Below are 23,112 nucleotides of genomic sequence, written 5' to 3'. Positions count from 1 at the left end.
TCCAATTAAAATATAACCAGGATGTTCAAATTATAAAATGTCATGTTTTAATGCTGTAAACACATCACATGAATTTGGGTAAATACAACCAAAACTATCTTCCATCACAAAGAAAATACCCATTTCACAATTCGCATAAAGCTGACTTTTGGGAAAGCGTATGTTTTTATTGTGTTGATTTTTTTTTTCACTTTTTATGATATTAAAGATGTTTGCTAATAATGATTTGTTTGTAGGGCCCACCTGGTCCTCCAGGTGAAGATGGCCCTCAAGGGAAAGATGGAGCCAAGGTAAACATAATACAACCCTGTATTTGTTGACTGAATTTCACTCCTTTCTAATAATATCAAGCCAAAAGTGGGGTTCCTCATTCGACTACAATAATAGTGAGTGTTCAGTAGTCCATCTTTGCTTGTTCATCAAAGAGAAAGGTTCAGGATTAAAAAAAGTTAACCCGATATAACTCGTCATACTCTACTTCCGATTACAAACCGATTCTGTACAATTCTGTACATAATTCAATCTCTCCAAATTCACTGTTTGCTACATTAACTATGTATATACTGTTTATTACTGACAGGGTGTATTTTTTATATTTGAATATGGGGGTTAAATTTATATTTTTATTATTATTATCTTTATATATGTGGAATGGAGCACTGCAACATAACAATTTCCCGCAGGGGATTAAGAAAGTATTTCTGATTCTGATTCAGATACTTATTACCACAATACAATAAGTATATGTGTCCACTCTATTTCACATGAGATTTGAATAGAATATAAAGTATAATAAAGGAAATAAATATAAAGCCACTCCTTTAAAACCTTTTGTTTGTCTGAACTTTTGACCCCCCACTGTCAGTAATATAAAACTTATTAACACTGAACTGTCTTCACTCTGTTTTCCTGGTTGTCTTCCTCTCTTTTTCCGTCTCTCTGTCAGGGTGAGCCTGGTGAACATGGGCCAATTGGAGAGCAAGGTGATAAAGGGATAGAAGGAGACCCTGGGCCCGCAGGACCACCTGGAGAGCCTGGAAAACAAGGCTTTCGTGTAAATTTATTTTATGTTTACAAACTCTTAACTACCAGATACAGCAATTGTACTAAAACATGGAAAATTGCTGCTTATGTTGACATTCTCATTGACACACTTGCACACAGTCGAAGTTAAAACTAGACCTGATGAATAGGTCAGGTGAATTCAGCTTGTTACAGAACTTTTGAATTTTAAGTATCTGCAACTGACAGGGCAGATTATCAAAATCCTCTTAACCAGTTAATGCCCTTGTATCCCAGTAGAGGTCAGCCTTCTCTTCAACAAAGATTTTTTTTGCCACTGGGGCAGTAAAAAGCACTGCGTTACAGATTGCAGATATTTAGGGCCGTCTGATAGCTGTCAGTCAAAGTCCCATCCAAGTGCTTCTTTGTTTTGAGATCCAGATCCAGATCTAGTCATGGGTGTTGAGGGACAGAAAGGGAGGGAGCTTCAGGGCATACACACAAAGCTCTGTGGGAAAACAGTATTGCTCACTTTACAAAAATGTGAGCGGACAAATCTGGCAAAAATTTTGAACATTGTGAACTACAAGTCATTAACCTCTGCACTCAAAATTGGCCTCTGTTAAGATGCTTAGTGTCTCTCACAAGTTTTGAATTTGCTTGTGGTGGTGGGTGGCACGGAGTGTGACTGATGTGCATGCAGAGACAGTTTAGAGGGGGAGAATGTAACCCAGGTTATTTCCAGTAGCCTCAATAAACAGAAACACCTCACATGCAGATTATCGGTAGAAGCCAGCACAAAGAAATCTATAGTCCCCACTCAGCTACTGCAGTGCACACAAAGCTTAGACAGGTGTGTTGCCAAAATTTAGTTTGAAAAGAGCAGAATAAGGTGTTATGTGTTTACCTAAGTTGAAACCAAGTTATTTAACCTTCCCTGGGCAGGTCTTAATATACCTGGGTGGGCCTATGTAGAGTAGAGCCTATGTATGGACAATACTGGATGCTGTAGCACTAGAATCTGTAAATTGGCATTTATAAGTCGTTAGATGGACAATAGTGCTGTGAACAACAGGATCCAATAAAAGATGTCATAAAGTCACAAAGCTGAGTTATCAATTACCCTTGAATATAAGATGGACTTTTAATTAATTTAATGAATCTCCTGTTACAGGGGCCAGAAGGAAAACTGGGGCCCCAAGGCAACAGAGGACGGCATGGAAAGAAGGTAATGTCAGCACCTGTTTTTCAATATAATACGTTTCCCCACAGTGAACCAATAGGAAGCAGTGGCCAAACCCGTCAGTGGCCCGAGAACTACTGAGTCAACTTGATTCACATGTCTGAGCTATCGTTTGGGTCAAATTTCAAGGTGTTTCTTCATTTTCAGAGCAAAAAACAAGTAATTGGAAGCAGCATTAAAGACAAATAGTGTGGTATGAATTTGTTTTCTTGCTAAAGGAAAATTCAACAGAATAGATTCTCTCTGCTGCCAAAGGGGGGCTGAGTGCTGACTTTACACTTAAAGGATGGTTGCCGTACTGGCTTTTTTCAGTGTTGCTGTTTCTCACCCCCAATGACGTTTTGTATCTTTTCAGGGAGAGAGAGGTCCTCCAGGTCTTGCTGGTGAGACTGGCACACGAGGGGACATTGGCCAGCCAGGCGAGCCGGGGCTGAAAGGTGCCAGGGGAACTCGAGGCACACCAGTTAGTTCCCATTATTCCTCTCACACATCCCTGTCTTTGAATCTGAAACTTTGAAACACAGAGAAAAGTGTGTTTCAGTAATTAAGGAGAGCACTTTTGGAAATGTAGTTTATGTAATATACTTAATAATGATATAACATTTATATTTGTTTTGTTTTGTGTTTCATTAACAAATCTCCATTTTCTAAATTCCAGTTAGGCACTCCCCAGTTCCCATTATGATAAAAAGTTATATGTGATCTTTTTCTTGAGTGTTAAAACTAAGTATAAAATGCCTGAGAGTAAGAAAAGACAGGAGCCAAGAGGAAGGCCTCCATTCTTTTCTTCTTTATAGAGAAAAGCAGCTTCCTTCTCAGCATAACCACTAAGACCATGTTGTGATAGCTGTGGGGAAAAGATTTATATCCCTGTCATAAAACAACTCTAGTCACTGGATTCAGTTTGCATGTGTGTCTGTTTGAGGCCAAGGTTATATTTAGCAGAACCAAAGAAAAAAAGCAAAACAAACAACATTAGAACCAATTCAGAGTCTTATTTTGTGTTCATTTTCTGCATTGCATCCAGGGTCGGCCTGGAGTCATGGGGATGGAAGGACAACCAGGACTGGCAGGATACACAGTGAGTTTTTCCTACCTGTGGTTGTTTGTGGTCAGAAAATAAACTAACCTGAGTATTGGCTCAGCACATCTCACTATGCTTACATTCACTGGGGGCCTATCTTACTTATCTTAGTAGGATTTCTGAGCTATCCACATAACTCTGTGTAGACAAACCCAGATTCCCCTAAAATCAAGAACATGGGTTGAAGTAAAAAAAGAGCTATTCTTGGATTATCCCTGAAATGTAATCCTGCCTTGAGGAACTTCATAAATCCTTCAGATACAGATCTCAAGTCCACATAGCTGTTGGAAGTAATTTCAATCTAGCTAACTCACCTCCCCTGGTAGCTTTGTGCTCCAAGCCTAGCATGAGCTGGAGACATCCAGAGTTTGAGTCTGGTGGAGAACATTACACATCATCCCTGCCACTCTTATATTCCCCATTACTCTTCACCATTAATTATTCAAATAAAAGAAAATAGCAGGGAAAAAATCCTTTTAAAAGTATTACACAAATAAATACCAGAGCAAAGACAAGAGGTGAACACGATGAAGTCTACAGGCTCATTTTTCCAGGCAACACCACAGCCTGATCAATGCCAATAATACTGGGTTTAGGTTGCATAACTTGAAAAGGGCACCTCAAGTTCATTTTGTCCATTTTTGTGAATGTGTATGTGCTTGTGTATAAAGGTTCTCAGACTCCTTCACACTTCACTCTGGTTGCTGAGTGATTTCTGAGTCTATGCCAAAACCTAAATCCTTAAGTGACAGAATGTAAGAGCTTCCTTAAAAGGAACTGTATTTATATCAGCAGCTCTGATTAATATGCTGACAGCCCTCACAGTGGAACTCATGTTTCCCAGAGAAACATGCTGTAGCCAGTAGAAGTATGGTGGCTTTGTTGAATACAATAATCAGCTTTCTCTTTTTTTAGGGTCACCCTGGCAAGCCTGGGCCCATTGGACCACCAGGACCTAAAGGCGAAAAGGTAAAATGATAAGTAATGTTTGAAATTGAATTATTTTAGTACTTTGATTTGGATGGTTTATGGTTTATAAGTTCTTCTATTGGCTATGTGGTTGCAAAATCTTGTGTCTGCATGTATGCATGTGTGATTGTGTATTTGTTTGTTACATTCCAGGGTTACCCAGGCGAGGACAATAAGACCCCAGGACTACCAGGGCCCTTAGGTGAACCAGTAGGTCTTGCTTTCCTTTAAACTCTCCTTTCTGGTCCCTAACACTCCTCGCTCTGTTCAGGTCCAAGCTGCTTAAACACTAGATTGACACTGGAAGTACAAGTTAATCCCGATCAGCTCCTGATTCAGCACCAAGTATTCTCTCTTTGTCCGACCGGATTGACAATAATGTATCAGTGTTTGTGTTTTTAAATCTGTCATGCATATGGACCCTGATTATTAATCGGTGTGACTCAGATCTTTTCTGTTCACTGCAGGCTGAGCATTTACAGAAAATGTTTAACAAGGGTTTTTACACATCAGGGTAAAGTTTAAGATTAACTTGGTTCATGTTCTTAAACTGATCCATAATAGAATAGTTTAAGTTCACAGTTATACAGTGCCACTTATGCACATTGAGACACATTCCCAGCACTGTACATGACCACTGAGACAGGCCTACATTGCATGAACAATCACAGTTACTGGATGTCTACAAAGGTATAGATAGCAACCTGCCATATGAATAGTATTGGATGACCAAGTTGGCACAGTATCGCAGTGCACAGCATTAGCAACACAATTGTAGACAATTGTAGTCTCGATGCAGCCCTGACCAAGACTGGCTGAAAAGGAAGGTTCAAGGTGAACCTACGCCTTTCCATTTGATTCCAGTAAAGATCTAGACTCAGAGTTCATCTATAGAATACGTTTCATCTGTGTTAGCCTGAGAAGTGACTGTGTCTTTAAGTAGCTGCCTAGCTCAATTGAAGCTTTGTGGTTATAAATTAAGGCATGCGTATACAGTATGTGCGTTCATTTGTGTGCATCTGTGTCTACACAGGGGCCCCCAGGAGAACGAGGAGAGCGTGGAGAGCCAGGGGATGAAGGGTATCAGGTAGACAAAACCATTAAATCAACATCAGACATACCACACAGTCACCACTCAGGGTGCTTGTCTGTATGATTGTTGTTCATACTCTTTTGGTGCTATTTTGAAAGCCTGCTCTGTTCAGATAAGGGCAGACCACACATGTTGGAAAGGATTACCAATTTCCCAGGAATAATCTGGTGTATTAGTCACTTCATGCCTTACAGACACAGGATTCTTTGCACACACACACACACACACATATGCATGCATGCACGCACACACGCACATGCACGCATACACAGTGCAAACAAGGCGGAATATGTGTTACTCTGATTTGACCATTTGGTGTTTATGTTAGGCTTTGACAGCATCTACAAATGTGGTGTGCAGTTACAAAATTTTGAACAGGCAAATACAACAAGAAATTGACTTTTCTGATCAAAGCAATATACTGTTTAGATGTGTTATCATTAGAAGTTTGACAAAACAGTTACCAAAACTCAGGGTCTCCAAGCATCCTTTTTCAAATAGTTAAATCCTGCCAGAACCTCTCAAGACCTTACTCAAATTCCCCTAATGTAGAGTGAATGACTTTTTAAGCATCCTTCTTGTGTGCTGGATGACAGCAAAAGTACTTTTAATACATTGTGCCTAGGACACATTTCAGTCAATAAGTACTGTATCTCATACTATGGTCCAAACTGTTTGACCCATTTCCATTTTCCAGTCAGGTTCATTGTCATAAAAACTACCATTTAGTTTGGCAGTTGTGTCATGATTCCCCAGACTTTGATAAATGCCCTAATAGGTCACTCTTGGCTTCCAATGCAATCCATCTGAGTGCAGAAGTTATAGATCCTGTTTGGTAAGAGCCTCCTGTGGTATGTTTTAATAGTATAAATACATTAAGAACATACATTAGAAACTTTCATATATTGTTTTGATGCTGTGGAGCTTGTAAGAGAGCACATTCCTTTACAGTATGAGGATTGAGAAATTTGTATATCAAAATATACCAATATTGTGTTTCAGGGCCATTTTGGTACCATTGGATCTCGTGGGACTGTTGGACCACAAGGCCCACCGGTAAGTCAGTAAATATCTATATTACAGTAACCAGAATAGATAGTAATAGTCCTCTATCTATCTATCTATCTATCTATCTATCTATCTATCTATCTATCTATCTATCTATCTATCTATCTATCTATCTATCTATCTATCTATCTATCTATCTATCTATCTATCTATCTATCTATCTATCTATCTATCTATTAATTATATGGACAAAAGTATTGGGCCACACCTCTTAATCATTGAATTCAGGTGATTCATTCAGTCCCATTGCCACAGGTGTATAAAATCAAGCAACTGCCATGCAGTCTGCCTTTACAAACATTTGTGAAAAAATGGGTTGTTCTAAAAAGCTCACTGAATTCAAGCGCGGTATTGTAATATGACGCCAACGTCAGTTTGTGAGATTTCTTCCCTCCTATATATTCCACGATCAACTGTGAGTGGTATTATTGCAAAGCGGAAGCATTTAGGAACCACAGCAACTGAAGTGGCAGACCACGTGAAGTTACAGAGCGGCGTCGCTGAGTGCTGAGGTCCGTAGTGCGTAAAAGTCACCAACGCTCTGCTGACTCAATTACTGCAGAGTTCCAAACCTCCTCATCAGTACAAAAACTGTGCGCCAGGAGCTTCATGGCATGGGTTTCCATGGCCGAGCAGCTGCATGCAAGCCTTACATCACCAAGCACAATGCCAACCGTCAGATGGAGTGGTGTAAAGCACGCCGCCACTGGACTCTGGAGCAGTGGAAACGTGTATTATGGAGTGACAAATCACGCTTCTCTATCTGGCAGTCTGATGGGCGAGTCTGGGTCTGGCAAGTGCCGGGAGAACATTACCTGCCTGACTGCATTGTGCCAACTGTAAAGTTTTGTGGAGGAGGGATAATGCTATGGGGTTGTTTTTCTCAGGGGTTGGCCTATGCCCCTTAGTTCTAGTTAAGGGAAATCTTAACGCTTCAACTTACCAAGACATTTTGGACAATTCTGTGCTTCCACCTTTGTGGGAACAGTTGGGGGAAGGCCCTTTTCTGTCTCTTCAGCATGACTGTGCCCCATTGAACAAAGCAAGGTCCATAAAGGCATGGTTGGGTGAGTTTGATGTGGAAGAACTTGACTGGCCCGCACAAAGCCCTGACCTCAACCTCATCGAACACCTTTGGGATGAACTAGAACGGAGATTGCGAGCCAGGCCCTCTCTTCCAACATCAGAGTCTGAGTCTGAACTCACATATGCTCTTCTGGATGAATGGGCAAAAATTCCCACAGACACACTCCAAAATCTTGTAGAAAGCCTTCCCAGAAGAGTGGAAGCTGTTGTAGCTGCAAAGGGGGGGCGGACTCCATATTAATCCCTGAATTTAGAATGGGATGTCATAAAAGCTCCAGTAGGTGTAATGTGTCGGTGGCCCAATAATTTTGTCCATATAATGTATATACACTGTTGCTCTGTTACACTGTTATATATACATATATATATATATATATTATATATATATATATTATATATATATATATATAAAATTGTTAAAAACGATATGATGTATGTATGCGTATATATATATATATGTGTGTGTGTGTATATATATATATGTATATATATATATGTATATATGTATACACATATACACATATACACATATACACACATATATATATATATATATACGCATACATACATCATATCGTTTTTAACAATTTTCCTGTCATCATAATCGCCAGTGGTATTTGTAGCCATGGTGGGGTACACTAACTATAAATGGTGATGTAAGAAGATTGAAAGTGTTGGAAAGGATAAAAACACATACTGACGACCGTCCTTTCTTCGTGGCCTTACCAGTAGTGAGGCTAATTATGTAAATATGTTTTTGTTCTGCCCATGAGCTACCCTGCGTGCTAAGACATTTTGGCCTGAGGTTGGCACAGGGAGTGTCCAAAATGTACATATCAAGAAGCACTGTAGATAAGAAGATAGATAATCTAATTTGACAAGTTTGTCACCAAACCCCACTGCGTGTATGTTGCTTTTCTAAAAAATCTAACCATTTTAAAGGCAATGTTTCAACAGTTCATCATACAGTGTGTGGATTCATGTAACGTCTTAGTATTATTGTTTTTTTGTTGCTATGTTCAGGGATCACCAGGCCTCCCTGGAGAACCAGGCCCAAAAGGAGAGACAGGAGCTCTGGTGAGTTCATGCATATCACCTCAGTGGGCAAATCAAAGGGTAAAGAGTGTGATAAGCTTTGTCTCCTCCCTGCAAATAAGATGGATGGTTCCAGTACCAAAACGTTTTTAATACCTGGCTGTTTTTTTTTTCTATAAAATAGGGGTTTTACTCTTAACAAAACCAGTAAATCTATTAACATAGCCTTGTTCAGCCACTGTCAGCAGGGTTGGGTTTGGTTGGGCTGGGTTTGTACCTGAAAAATCTGTTTGCTGCCAGAATAAGACCAACCACAGACTTTGGCAAAAGCACCTTATTAATTTTTCTCCCGTCACTAGATGAGCATGTTAGTACAAAATTGTTTTGCTGTATCAGAGACCAGGTGGTAGAAATAGGCTTTAAACTACAGAAATACAGAAAGTAATCATGACTACCCTGAATGCATGATTCGACTCCTATCACACACCACTTTTCATATTGATGTTTATCAAAGATCCTTTGCTTCTGCTCTTTGATTATTAAATACCTTGCATCCCAAAATTTGAGCCTTTGGCCTGAAATCAGATATCTTTTGGTAAAACAGACTTTCCTGAACTGACGGTTTTTGCTTTCATAGCTGTCGTTATTTTGAGTCCTCAACCTTGTCAGAGGCCTTCTGATTACATAACTTCCATTTCCCCTGTGAAACAACTTTGAGCCTCCTTAATCAAGTTCCACATAGCTTTTTGAATAGTGAAGTATTCACAGGTTTCCAGATATCGCTGACTTTCTTCCACATGTGAAACAGCTTGTATGCAAGAGTGATTATATAACCAGTTCAAATACTATGGCAGTATTTCAGTTAATTTATTCATCTTGGCTTTAGCTTTAACTGAGTTTGAGCAGTACCTTCACGTGCAACATATAGACCCATCACTTTAAAAAACATCAATAACGAAATAGTGCCAGGGAACACTGGAAACTTTTAGGGTCTGCTGTATTCCTGTTTCAAATTATCTGCTTTGGTAAAGCATTCCTTGAGGGATATCGCTCTAGGAATGTACATACATAACTTACTGTATGAGGGCGATGAGAGAAACTATAAGAAGTAAAGGGATCGTTTCAAAGGATAGACAAGAGTTTTCTATGTATTTTGCAATTATTTTGTTAGAAGCTTGTTTGTCTTTTTGAAAAATGCAACATAAATAAAAGTTTCTAAAGTTTGTGTCATTAAGGATGATAATATATTGTGGCATGTACTATTATTAAAAACTTAATCCAGGAAGTTTTCGCTTGGTTCTTCATGAGGCTCATATGAGACATGGTCTTAAAATTTCTTCTCTTCAATGAGAGGTGAGTGAGATGTATAACCTTGTGTGTTTTTGTGAATGCTTATGTATGTTTTACTCTTCATGCGTGTCTTTATCCAGGGCTCAGCAGGAAAGAAAGGAGCAAGGGGGCTGAGTGGCGCTCCTGGCATTGAAGTGAGTATCACATCATCTCAACTAAATCCATAGCTCAGAGAGAAACAGCAGCAGTAGTACAATTAAGAGTATTTGGTAACAATTTGGTTACCACTACATGCATATAAAAACTAGAGAGGGCAATAGTGATAATATAAGCTGGCAAATATTTTTGGTTGATGTCTGCTAGAATGCATTCTTTAATCTGTATTGGAGACTTCAGAGGAAGAATTAGGGTATTGAAATCTGTTCTGATAGTAAGAATAGTGATATACACTTATGGTGAGTCTGTAAATTCCCCCTTGGGCTTAGACTGAGTCTGAGTGACACTGTCATTTTCCAGGGGCCAATTGGTTTACCTGGATTTATGGGAATGAATGGTTACCAAGGGTTGGATGGTCTCCCAGGACTGACTGGCTTACCAGGACTAACAGGAAAACAAGGACGTCAGGTAATTAACAACATTATGATACAGACACAAAAGTATGGATGTAGTTTTGATGATGTACCAAATTGCATGATTTATTGCAAAGGAATAACCAATATAAAGGAGGTCAGGAAGCACATAAATCAAATGATTCTCTTTCTTTTACTGTATTTTTTCTTACCATTAGACAGAGATATGCATATTATTTTTACTGTTATCAGCACTTAAATCAAACTCCTCCCTCCCTACCATTGTTACATCCTGCAGCTGGAGCCTGTATTGTGTTCTCCATACTTTCTAAATAATGGAAATGTCACTGTATTATAAATGGATGTTACAAGAAAAATCTGTGCATGGAATTGGATCTTTGTTCCCACAACTATGTTTATTCATATTGTTTTTCTGCAGAATATAGATATATATATATCTATTTCCAGAACATTTTGTGGAGTCCCTACAATGTTAGTGTGCTCTGAGAGCAATGTGGGCCTCATTTTCCTTTTTTCCTGATCACGCTTCATGAGTTATCCCTGTTCCGTCTCGTAATACTACTTTGCGATAGTGACTCACTGTAGCGTCCAGTCTGCCCTCAGTTCAGCATGAGAAGATGAAGTAGCGTGGCCCAGAGACGACCTCTGGGCCACGCTACTTCTTTATTCTAACCTCTTGTCTTGTAGACACAGCGATGGCTGAAGCTCTTGGCAAGCAACCATTTTCACCACCGCCACCACCTTCTCGCAGCAAGAAGCCACGTTTGGCAGCAGAGAAAACTTGCATGTATCACCTTAAGTACCAAGTTGGCTGATTTGCTTGCCAGCCATATATTTGTTAAATATATAAAAGGCAAAGCTCATTTATATCTTCCACTAGTGTCAGTCACGACAGGGATGATAATATTCTTATTCAGCACCATAAATGTTGGTCACAGAAGGAATCAGAAGATTTACTTTCATAACTGAATTTTCTTAGCTGTACGCTTTGCTAAACCGTGGCCGCCTATGCTCCACTACAGCAAGTGGAGTGTTGGAGCAAGTTCAGTGTTATCCACTGAAGACAATCAGCAGTCCGAATAGCAGAGCTGAAATGAAGTTGCAGACAACTTGATCACCGAATTGTTTTTTTGATCTTTGTTTAGTTATACAACAGTATAGCCCTCACTACCCTCACTTCTTTTATTTGACTGCATCTGAGTGCCCAATGGTTTCCTTGAGACGTTACTGTTGTTTTACTGTCTGTTGGTTTTAAGACTGAGACGTGTGGTTTAGATTGACTAATCATTAAATGCTTTGTTTGATTTGATTGGCTTCTTCTGGTTGTGACACAGTGGGTTTATTTAAGATAAGTGTTCAGCCAGAGTGATTTGAGATTTCATCCATGGATGTCTTTGCTTTGTAACTCTTGGCTGAAAAGCACAAAGTCCTTTCCGTCTGGCTTTCATTTACATTCTTTTGTGTAAAGGTCTAGTAAGTGTAATTTTGGCCATTGTAAGTTTTTCACTTGAACTGATGGATTCTCACTGGAAGAGTGAGTCCCATAACTCCACAGCACTTAAATCACACAAAATACTTTGTATAATTAAAAAACTACACTGGTTTTAAATTAAATGTTATACTTTGTCATTCGCAGAGACCTTTTCTTGTATGTGATGTTTTTGGAGATGGGAGCAGTTCTCATTCTCTTGTCTTTGTTAGTCATTATTCCCATAATGATTGTCAATTATCTTCTTATTCATCGTTAACCATATTATCTGCTGCATATTCATTCCTGTTCACATTGCCAGTAGGATTTTTTTGGACTTTTTAAAAATCATAGGTTTGGAACTTTTCTGCGTTTTGTGTGCAATTGTGTAATAGTTTTGAGCAAAAGGAAGGAAATGCAGTAGAGGTCATCCTCTGTAAACAAAGCTTCACCAGCAGTAACATTTACCAGAACACCAAAATAGCAGACAGTTGCTATTCTTGGAGACTCCTGTTTTTGGGTCAGCCACTCAAAAGAAGACACATCTACATTTGATCATCAGGAAACTCAGTAGCGGTGTCATGTCAGCATGGAAGAAGGTAGGAACTGCATACATGCAGGGGTGCTGCTACACATTTGGGGACCCTGATCAAAGCTCAAAAACAGTTCTGACACAATAAATAATTATAATATAATTCTGTGCCTCTTTTTGGGCTTCTGTCCAACTCTGTGCCCCCTAAATGTATGAGTGTGTGGTGCATGTGTGAGAGAGAGAGACGGTTTGATGGATCAGTTTTAATTAAGTCTGAGTGACCTTAAGCTGATAGACAGTGGCTTTTTCTTAGGCAGGAGCTTTCCAGCACCTGCAGGTTGGGGGTTGACCCAGTAAACCTACAGCGGTGTAATTCCAACCTGGTCCCTGACTTATCCAGTCTCCTCACCGTGATCGAGGAACAGAAGCCATGTTTGAGGCAGCGACCCACTCAGTCTGTTATTCTAATATCAGTCGTTCCCGTCTGTCTCACCACACTGCTGATGGAGCAGGAAACCGCTGTGGTTTGCAGTGTTAGAAAGCAACTCGGTGACATGCAGTCAGTTTAATGAGTACACTTTAGGAATACGCTGTTCAGAAATATGATAACCAGGAGAGGCCAGAGGACTTGAATACTGTGGTTTACAGCTATGACTGTACAACAAAATTAGGAATGTGTTTGGATTTATTGAAATAAACATTGAAATTGAAACATTTAATTAAAAAAGTAAAAAAACAATTAACAATAATAATTTCATGAATTAATTGATGAGCTGTTTTTTTTCATAGCAATGGCCTGCATACAAAGGCATTCATCATCAAGCAATTAACCTCATATATTAAAATGACAATTTCAGCTTTCCAAAACACTCATCACAGAGATTTGTGTTTTGTTTTCCTTGGTTAAAGGACCATGCTACTGCTTAAGCATGTTTTACTCTGTTGACAACTGTCATGATCTGCCCCTCTGAGTGACTCTTTGCGTTTTTATTTTGAAATGACCTTCCTTGTTGTGTCTGTTATGGTTTTATTTCCTGTCTTTGTTTTTTGTTTCTTTTTTTCCCATCTGCGTGATTTCTTGCCCTGATTATTTTCAGTCCTATTGTCTTACTGGAGTACTTGAGTATAGTCACTGTAGCTAGCTGTAAATATCGATGTAAACAATACAGGTTCCAAAATATCTTCAAAATCTGCTTTGCCAATGTTGTACTTGCCCATTTTTGAGCGGCCTCAAGGATACAAGCTTTCTATACAATTCTTACAGGGTACCTTTAACAATAAACCTTTAGTTTACTTCAATCTTTTGTCTCACATTTCATTAAACTATTTTTTTCATAGTAAAAAAAACTTTTTAAATGTAACCATACTCTTGATTTAACATTTTTATTAGACATTGATATAATTTCATTGACACCATCTGTGGTGTATATACAGGGTCAGAGAGGCTTGGTGGGACTGGAGGGATTTGCTGGACGTCCAGGCCCCAGAGGAGAGGTTGGACTTCCTGGACTACCTGGAGAAAGAGGACCTCCTGGTCAGAAGGTGAAAACAATAATAGTGATCTAATTCATTGTAGCAGTCTGTCTGGCCAATCAAAAACATCCCTGGTGAAGGAGCAGTTTTCAAAATTATACTAACATTTTTAACTCTGACTTTTGTTGGTTCAGGGTGAATCTGGCCTACCGGGAGACAAGGGAGCCTCAGGAAACAATGGCATACAGGGGGCTACTGGTGACCAGGGCAGGAAAGGTGACCCAGGACCCAAAGGACAACCAGTAAGTGTATACAGACATTTGTGATGTAAAGCAAACTCCATCTTAAAATAGGCTTCAGGTTTATTTCCATAACCTGGAATAATCATGTAACAACAATATTGTTGTAGACATTGTGGTGAGGTTATTTCATGGGGAAACTGGCACATGTTTGAGGTTCAGATCTGTTGGTGTCATTCACACATACAGTATTGACGACTATCAGTCGTTCTACAACATCAAAAATTAAGTTTAAAAAAAAAAAAAATCAAGTAGAAGTGAACTATTCACATGAAAAGTGATTGTCCCAACAGGTTTGTATTGCAAGATACATGACAGATAAATTATGTAGAAAAAAATCCTCCCAATAATGTGAATATTGTATGTAGAAGTTGTTCTACTCTGTACTTCTATTTTAGCCTTGATGTGTATTTGTAATGTTTTATCTTCAGATTCATACCTTTTTCATTAATGTTCGTTTAAATGGTGTGCTTTCAATATATAAACTGCAATTTTAAAGTCATAACAGTGTAGATCACTACATAGCTTTTCTTAAATTGATACCATCCCCAGGATTATACTTGTTAAAAGGGGGTTTTATAAGTGTATTCTTTATTCTTTAATACCTCTCTAAAAATAGCTTCAGGGGGTTAGGTAGCCAATCTGTGGTGTGGTTAAAAATGTGTGCATCTGACACTTTTCCACCCTGAGTGGAGTAACAAATTATGTGGGCGAGACCAGGAATGGAAACATTGCGCCTGTTAAGGCCAAGTTATGTAAGATACTCACACTCCTGAGACCTGAAAAAGAGGTGCTCCACTTTACTTATGTAACTCCTGAAAAAGGAGAAAAAAAAGGAACAACATTCAATCCCTCGTCCTCCCCTCCCTCCACCAGTTAGCTCCATTGATGCTTGTGAAACAGAGAGCAGACTTAGGCCCTTGGGTCAGATCCCTTTCCACTTTTCAGTGAATAGAGTTTCTCGGCCAAAGTCGCTGGGCTGAAAGTGGAGCTGTCTAGAGGATGTGGATGACTGGCTGTACAAACATAGTCCCTGCCACCCTGGACGACAGACAGCACTCAGACACAGTGCAGGGTGCAGACACCTAACTCCACTCTGACTCTGGAAGATGTGTGAATGTGGTTTGGAACTACTTTATATCCAGACATAAAACCTTATGTGTGTGCTCCAGGTATTTTGAAATGAACAAAGACATTTTTAAAGACCAACTCAGTGTGTCTCTTCTGTATGTAGAGCATCTGTGTGGGTATAAAATATTATGAAAAAGAAATCCCTCACAGACTAATTGTATATCCTTTATGGTGTGTGTGAAATGCATAATACGTCCCTGTGTTACTGTGAGAAAGGTAAGAGTCCTCTGTTGCTATGATGTGAATGTCTTTTCTGCTTGTAGGGGGAATCAGGAGATCTGGGGATGTTTGGTTTACAGGGCTTTCCAGGGCCGAAGGTAAGACACTCATTAGCTAACCAACAGCCATTGGAAAACTGAGTAGAAATGATTAAACATAGCAAAATATGAGAGTCCCTGAGTGTATTGTCCCTTTGTAATGACATGTATTAACTGACAGGAGCTCCTTTTCCTTCAAACAGGGACCGAATGGTGATTGGGGATTTAGAGGCTTCCCTGGCCCTAAAGGCCCTATGGGTACTCTGGTAAGTTTTAATAAAGAGAGAACCAGTAGGCATTGTACTGCTTGTAATCAAACTCGAAGAAAGGAATAGTGTGAAAAGGAATACAAGACCCCTTAAAATGTACGGGGTTCACTTCTGCCCAGTTATGTAATCAAGCGCTTATGAAGATATACTGTAAGCAAAATGCACATACACCTTTAATTGTAATTAACCCAGGACACTTGATGTTGTAACCATCTTCTCAGCAGTGTCACTCTTGTGATGTAAATTCAGACAGACTTAATTATCCCCAATCCTGTGGTTTGTTTCAGGGATTCTCTGGACCTGTTGGCCCTGAAGGAATGATCGGCCCAATGGGGAAACCTGTACGTTTCTGTGTGTGTTTGTGTGTCCGTAAATGAGAATTGTGTATTGACAAGATGGTTATCATAAGATAATGGTCAGAAATGTCTGTAGAAATGAGAAAGCTTTTGACACAATGTAAGTAATGAGATTTTGTTTTAATAAAATCAGCTGTGTGTTAATTAATGGAATTCAAGATTATATAGATTACAGAGTGGGATAAAATGCTGTACATTTCATGTTGTTATTTTTCTTTTTCACAGGGGCTAAGGGGTCCAAAAGGAAGCAGTGGCGAAATGGTAATATCTGGTTCATTCTTATAAACAGAAACTGAAATGTCTGTCAAGATGATACGATAATGATTTACACTACGTATGATTACATGCCGATATACCATGTTATTATATCCTGATTACACTCTACTGAAGTGTCAGACTTGCAAATTCCACACTGATTTAGCATTACTTGGCTAGTTATCACGGCGCCACCTCAAAGCAGATTGTGGGTGTTTTTTTGGTTTTTTTTTCTGAATGACCTAACGACAAAGGCTGTGTTTAAAGATGCATGACTGCTAGTTGGGGTTCCGTGGTAGTTTTGTTACTGTCGTAAAGTGACAGCAGATCGCTATGGTTGAGTCATAGTGAAAAGAGCTGTTACTCCGTGTGTCCCAGAGCTTGCTGTGGGGCCTTACAGTACTCACAGACTCTCTTATGTAAACACTGTAAAGGAAATGCCTTGTCAAAATGTTAGCATGGCAAACCACAGTGCAATCCACATAATTCACTTGTATATCCCTGCTCCCACTCTGTAATATAAACTGTAGCAAGAAGTTCAGTTAAGCTTAATTCCCTCTGAAATTTTCACTACCACACATACAAACAGTGTACACAATGGGCCCTTCTTCTAGCCTTTTTCTCAAACACTGATGTCAGATATGTGCTCACGCTCACTTACAGTGGGGTCCAAAAGTCTGAGACCGCCTTAGCACTATTGTACGTGAACTACCTGAAAACCCACCAACAGACTTAATAAAGTCCAGCTGCCCCTGGCACAATAGCTACTATAGAACAGTGTTTGGTCCCTAGTCAGCCAGAGGGGGCAGTAGGTGACCGTGCACAGTGTGATACACAGTACAAATCCCACTGCTTTTCAACACAGCATCATAGAGAAAGGTGAAGGGAGAGGATGATTGACAAGTCTGTTCTTTTAGTCCCATACTGCTCACTGTGATGCTGTACATGAATTATCCAATACACATTATTTTTTAAAGCTTTCAACTAGTAATGCGGTAAGGTTTAGTATTAGTATTTACATAATCACAAAATATAATTTCTACATCATTTTTAATAAATATTGTCTTTCAAACACTTTCAGGGCCCTCAAGGACCACAGGGAACTCCAGGACCCAGAGTAAGTGTTAACACCATGATCACATTTCAGCAATATACATACAGTACTCTATTACTATAACAATAAAGTTCTGTGATATTTCTAATTGTGAAGATTTATAGTAGAGTTGTTCCGATACTGACACTATGTATGGAAAATGCCCCCAATACAGCCAAACATATGGTATAGGGTATCGGTGAGTACAACAGTATATTGACTGATCCGATACCTTGTAATTTATTAATAGACCTTATAGTTTCACACCCAGATAAAACAGCTGTTTTCCTAAAAATCAATTCTTCTTCATCACTCTAAGACAGTAGGCCACACAGGAAGTTGCACTGTAAAGCCACTAGCAACTACTGTTCTACAGCAACAAAGAAGAATTGATTTAGTGTAATTAGTGTACTGCATGCAAGGCTTTAATTTCAAGGGGTGGCACTAGTGTTAGGACAACTAGTGTAGTTATTGTTTTTTTATTTCTAGATTTATGTATATATTATAAAATACTAAGACTACTTTAGTCCTAAAGTTGCACACTCATACATCTCCCTATAATGTGGCTTCACAGAGCCACTGACATATACATGATTGACTAGAAAGTTAAATGACCACAACCACAATGGGGTAATATTTCACTGTCATTTTCTTTCTTCCTTCCATAGGGACCTCCTGGTGCTCCAGGTCCAACAGTAAGTGCTTCATGTCACTTATAGACAGGCAGACAGGATGTTCTAGAAACCAGGATGTTGTGAGATTAATTTAAAAGACAGAGGATTTGGGCCATAAACTTAGAGGAAAAAGCTCTCTGGTCATTTGTTTTTTAAATATAGTTTACATTTGATTAAACCCAGTGTCCTCATCTTGTTCTGTCTTCATCTCATTCTGGCTGGAGAGTAATCCTGTTACATCTCTTCTGCAACCCAAGATTTGTGCCTGCCCCAGACTTTTCAGAGAATGAGAGAAAAGTCTCCATTTCTTTGACAGCAGAGCAAAGACAGGATGTTCTAAAGCCAGGGAAAGAATTTTATTGCTTATTTGCTAAACTATAGATGAGCCAACAAATCATTTGGGCCAGTGATAAGACATGGAAAAACAATCTTTGTAATTTTGTTCAGTAGCATTGACAGTGGAGATAAATGATGAGCCTTTTCTGAGGATGTGATAGAAACCCCCCACACATCTTTAATCTGTCATAACTCTGGATAAAGTGTAGCTTTTTGCTATCTGAATGGCCTTGTCTTGCTTGAACAATTTGAAGAGCCCAGAAAAACTAAGTCTGTCAGATGCCTCTTTTGTTGATACATATTATGTGATAACTGTGTTTATGCTGAGTGGAATGTGTTAGTCTTCCCCCCTACTGAAGTCAGGAATGTGATGGTTTGTTGATGGAAGACTTATTTTACTGCTTTTCTCTGGTATTAAAGTGTGCTCTGATTCTATTAAAGTTTTCTCTATAAACTGGACGTGTAATGAAACTTCCATGATTTCTGTAACCATTGAAGAAGCCTATGGATTAAAATCTTTCAGTTTAATAAGGAACAGGATACTGGACCTGTTATGTTTTTCATTAAACTAAATATGCTGATTTTCAATCCAGAGGCAGATATACGATGACTCAGCAGTCTACAGTCTATCAGACTCTAATGCTGCCCTCAGGACAGAGGTAAGACACTTAATGCTCTCAGTGTACTGCATGTAGGGCTGCATGGGCGGATTGTGGATGGATGGCAGAGAAGTTGGCAGATGTATGGTTGAGACTTCAAAGTTCTTCACAAATTTTATTTTTCACTTGTTGGTGTTGTAACTGCAATCAAGGGATTTGCTATATCATGTAGGAGTTTCACAGTGTTGTTGTTCTCATTCTTAACCAGAGTTTCCAGAACACAGAGATGTCCCTGCAAGACCAGAATACGGAGATAGTGAAGACTCTGCGTTACCTGAGCAGTGTGATTGATAGCATCAAAAAGCCTCTGGGCACAAAGGAGAACCCAGCTCGTGTATGTAAAGATCTGCTGGACTGTCAACACAAGCTCAAAGATGGTGAGACTTGTCCACCTGGTATTAAAAGGATGGGATAGCAGGATTTTCATAACATGTTTTTTGTACAACTTTATAGGCATATAGACAGGTGTGTATATACTTTTATAAAACCACTTGTCTTGCTCTCCCTGTCCTTTTCTTCCTGTGTCTTCTGTCTGAATGGGGACTTTCAGATTGGTTCTGGATTGATCCAAATCTGGGCTGTACTTCTGACGCCTTCAAGGTCTTTTGCAACTTTACCGCAGGGGGACAGACCTGCTTACATCCACTGGCCTCTAATAAGGTAACAATGAAGTGATAAAAATAGTTTTGACCCTCAAGATGCTGAATAGAGGGGATATTTGAACTATGACTTTCCATAAAGCTAAAATATAGAGAAATGGTGAGATAACTAAAGGTTGAATCTTCCCATGACAGGACAGGAGAGTATTTGTTGTGACATTCACCTTTGAGCCTTACCACATCTAGAATAGACTGTACATTAGAGCATCACTGATGTTAATTTAAGCCCCTAACCTTCAGTGTGTATTTCAAAGGTTTAGATTAATGTATCCCAAATATTTCCATTTAGATAGCCAGCAACAGCAACCATCCTCTACACTGTGTATTATGTAATTTTTTCAGTCATTTGAAAGTCTTATCATACTGTGGTTAGCATGACAGATTAGTCACACTACATCTTCTGCTCTCTCTCCCACAGATGGTGTTTGGTGTAGGGAAAGTCCAAATGAAATTTCTCCATTTATTAAGCACTGAGGCCAGCCACAGCATCACACTCCACTGCCTGAATGATCCACCTTATGTCACAATGGACAGCTTCACCTCCACCGGAACCACACACAAAGAAAACTCCACACTTCGTTTTCGTGGCTGGAACAAACAGATGTTTGAGAAAGACACACTACTTGAACCACATGTGCTACAAGACGAGTGCAAGGTAACAGGCAGGACAGAGAAGTGATCCAACACATTATTTGTTTTGGCCTACAGGATTTTCATTTGTTCCTCATTCTCTTGGAGTGTCCCAAGCATTGATAACCTTTATAGATATCTGGGAATAAAGAGATTTGGACAGAGCTGCTTTGCAGATAGTTCCACAACACAGCTCTTTTTATGTTGAAGGAACCATTATGTTTGATATGTTTATCCAGCGAATAAAACATTTTTCATATTAATATATCAAATATGATATGTATGAAATGTATATTGTAAATTTGGAATACGAATCATTTGACTCATCTTTTCTATTCCTTCATCCTTCCTCTGTCAGATCCAAGATGGCAGCTGGCACCAGTCACGTTTCTTCTTCCATACTCAGGACAGTCGTCAGCTACCTATTGTAGACATGCAGGAATTTCCCACATCACAGCCCAACAGTCAGCAACATATAGAAATCGGTCCAGTCTGCTTCCTCTGACACCAACAGCACCGTCCTGTGACCTACTTACATAAACTATTTAAATGCAAGACTGTTTAAAAATGGCTGTCTACCAAAGAAAAGCTTGAATACCAAGCTGGAGCAAGTGTCCATGGGAGTTTGTCAAGTTCGTTGTAGAGTGCAAATGGGACTTTGTGAGAGTAGCAAATACCCAGTGTTCAGTTGAAGGCAGACCTATGAGGAACAACGCAATCTCTGTGGAACATCCAGGCCAAGAAGGCCAAAGGAGAACAGTGTATACCGATATTTATCAAATAAATGTGTAAAATATGTTTTAATTTACAGTCAAACGGTGCTTAGGTTGGCTGTATATGGACCCATATTTGTCCCTGATCACAGGGTAGGGCCCCACTAAGCAGCAGCAGCCTATCCAAACCCCAAAACTCAAACCTCCCCCTCACCCCTCACGCCCAAACACACCCAGACCATCCTACACAGGGGCCAAACCCGAAGGAGTGTGCCAGGCCTCTTCATAGGAGCACTGTCTAACTAAAGGTTTATATGAGTGCAATAGCATGTGGATAATGTGTGACTGCTTTAAATATTTCATTTTCCAATCAAAGGCTATATTTTACATTGTTTTCATGATATGTTTGTCTTCGGTCCTGTCCAGCCGGGCCTGTTCATCTTGACAGATGCTGCTCTACCTCTACCTGCTCATTTGCTTTCTAGAATAGTTGCTAAAGTTAGTCATTTTTGCCTTTGTGTTGTATGTACCGGTTACATCAAGATTTGTTATGTTGTATAAGTACTTATGTTGGTTTGGTCATTTCTAATTTATGAACCATTTTTGATACACTACATATTTTGTAGCTTTTCCTTCTTTGTGGTAGGTTCTTCAGGGGAAACCTATCATTGGTGCTGCAACAAAGAATGAGTCATCAGTGAGTTTTTACATTTCCTGTGTATATATTGACAGTATACTGTATGTTTATTTATATCCTTTTTGTTTTTTTTTGTTTTTTTTGCTCACATCACTGTATCACAGTAAATTATACTCTCAGAGAACTATTTGGTCAACAAACACAACACAGTCTAAAGAAGTATTTATGTTCTAAAGGTGTGTTTGTGTGTTCACACCTGTGACTTTATGTTTATCATACTGTTATTTCCGTTCATTCAGTGGTGGGTCAGTGGACTGGCAGCTACAGTAGGCCAGAGTCAGAAAACACACAACACAGTCTTTTCATATTCGTAAGTTATATTACCTTGAACAAAGTGTAATTATATTAAGTCTGTGGCGGATAAAGTTGGATGCTAATGTGTAAATAATAAATAAGTTGGTAAACAAATAAATGGAGCATTTTATCCACAAACGGTTCTGTACTCTTTTTTTTTTTTTTTTTTTATATAGTTGAAGTCATACAGTAAGTTGGTAAATTGCACTTCCCTGATTTACATATGTGCATTTTAAGACATTTTGAGGGCGAACTTTGGATAACAATAGCTTTAAAACCGTGTCAGTGGAAATTATACATGTGTCTGAAACAGTACATAAATGTAAGCAAATTTTGTTTTATACAATAATATATTTGTACAATAAAACTATATTATGATACTGTAATTATGCTAGGTTTTTATTATAGTTAAACTGAGCCTATAGCTTCCACTGTAATTACCAAAGAACATTCTGCTTAGATGTGTAGTAATAGGCTTACATTGTTTGATGTGATCAGATCAATCAGTTTTTGTTTGTGTGTAACAGCACAGGGATGTAATCCCATTCTGGGCCCTGCAAAAACTAAGCCGTGAAAAACAAGGGTAAATATTACCTACGTTATTATAGATAACAGCCAGTAGAACAGGAACGTTTCACTTGCAACAAACAAGCATTTGCGTTGATTGAAGATGTTTCATTTGACTTTTTTTCTGTGTACCTGCTCTTCCCCTCTCATCTCCATGACCTCAGCTTCTTTTTCTCTCAATCTCTTCATCTTGTCCCGCATCTCTTCTCTCCACAAAGCGGAGCTCTGATTGATGGCAGTCTTTTCAGTATGTGACAGTGAAGAAAGTAAACACTGGGTCAGTCGAAATT

The 23,112-nt window shown here is 39.1% G+C and overlaps 1 protein-coding gene across 1 annotated transcript in view; it reads left to right on the top strand.

Annotated features, from left to right (window-relative positions):
- The window catches only part of LOC130171172 (collagen alpha-1(XXIV) chain), an 89,514-nt gene extending 67,137 nt beyond the window's left edge, over positions 1 to 22,377 (top strand). Inside the window, exons 36-60 of the mRNA XM_056379032.1 lie at positions 237 to 290; positions 947 to 1,054; positions 2,177 to 2,230; positions 2,601 to 2,708; positions 3,273 to 3,326; positions 4,245 to 4,298; positions 4,452 to 4,508; positions 5,332 to 5,385; positions 6,394 to 6,447; positions 8,569 to 8,622; positions 10,011 to 10,064; positions 10,387 to 10,494; positions 13,895 to 14,002; positions 14,128 to 14,235; positions 15,627 to 15,680; positions 15,824 to 15,886; positions 16,177 to 16,230; positions 16,471 to 16,506; positions 17,582 to 17,617; positions 18,262 to 18,288; positions 19,197 to 19,262; positions 19,471 to 19,639; positions 19,813 to 19,922; positions 20,340 to 20,576; positions 20,910 to 22,377. Coding sequence (XP_056235007.1) covers positions 237 to 290; positions 947 to 1,054; positions 2,177 to 2,230; positions 2,601 to 2,708; positions 3,273 to 3,326; positions 4,245 to 4,298; positions 4,452 to 4,508; positions 5,332 to 5,385; positions 6,394 to 6,447; positions 8,569 to 8,622; positions 10,011 to 10,064; positions 10,387 to 10,494; positions 13,895 to 14,002; positions 14,128 to 14,235; positions 15,627 to 15,680; positions 15,824 to 15,886; positions 16,177 to 16,230; positions 16,471 to 16,506; positions 17,582 to 17,617; positions 18,262 to 18,288; positions 19,197 to 19,262; positions 19,471 to 19,639; positions 19,813 to 19,922; positions 20,340 to 20,576; positions 20,910 to 21,056 — 2,028 coding nt within the window. The 3' untranslated portion in view covers positions 21,057 to 22,377. The remainder of the gene's footprint in view (positions 1 to 236; positions 291 to 946; positions 1,055 to 2,176; positions 2,231 to 2,600; positions 2,709 to 3,272; positions 3,327 to 4,244; positions 4,299 to 4,451; positions 4,509 to 5,331; positions 5,386 to 6,393; positions 6,448 to 8,568; positions 8,623 to 10,010; positions 10,065 to 10,386; positions 10,495 to 13,894; positions 14,003 to 14,127; positions 14,236 to 15,626; positions 15,681 to 15,823; positions 15,887 to 16,176; positions 16,231 to 16,470; positions 16,507 to 17,581; positions 17,618 to 18,261; positions 18,289 to 19,196; positions 19,263 to 19,470; positions 19,640 to 19,812; positions 19,923 to 20,339; positions 20,577 to 20,909) is intronic.
- The last annotated feature ends 735 nt before the right edge of the window (positions 22,378 to 23,112 follow it).

Source organism: Seriola aureovittata, chromosome 6 (assembly GCF_021018895.1).
Source record: "Seriola aureovittata isolate HTS-2021-v1 ecotype China chromosome 6, ASM2101889v1, whole genome shotgun sequence".
In the NCBI taxonomy this organism is placed as follows: domain Eukaryota; kingdom Metazoa; phylum Chordata; class Actinopteri; order Carangiformes; family Carangidae; genus Seriola; species Seriola aureovittata.
This window is presented reverse-complemented; position numbering and strand designations above follow the sequence as displayed.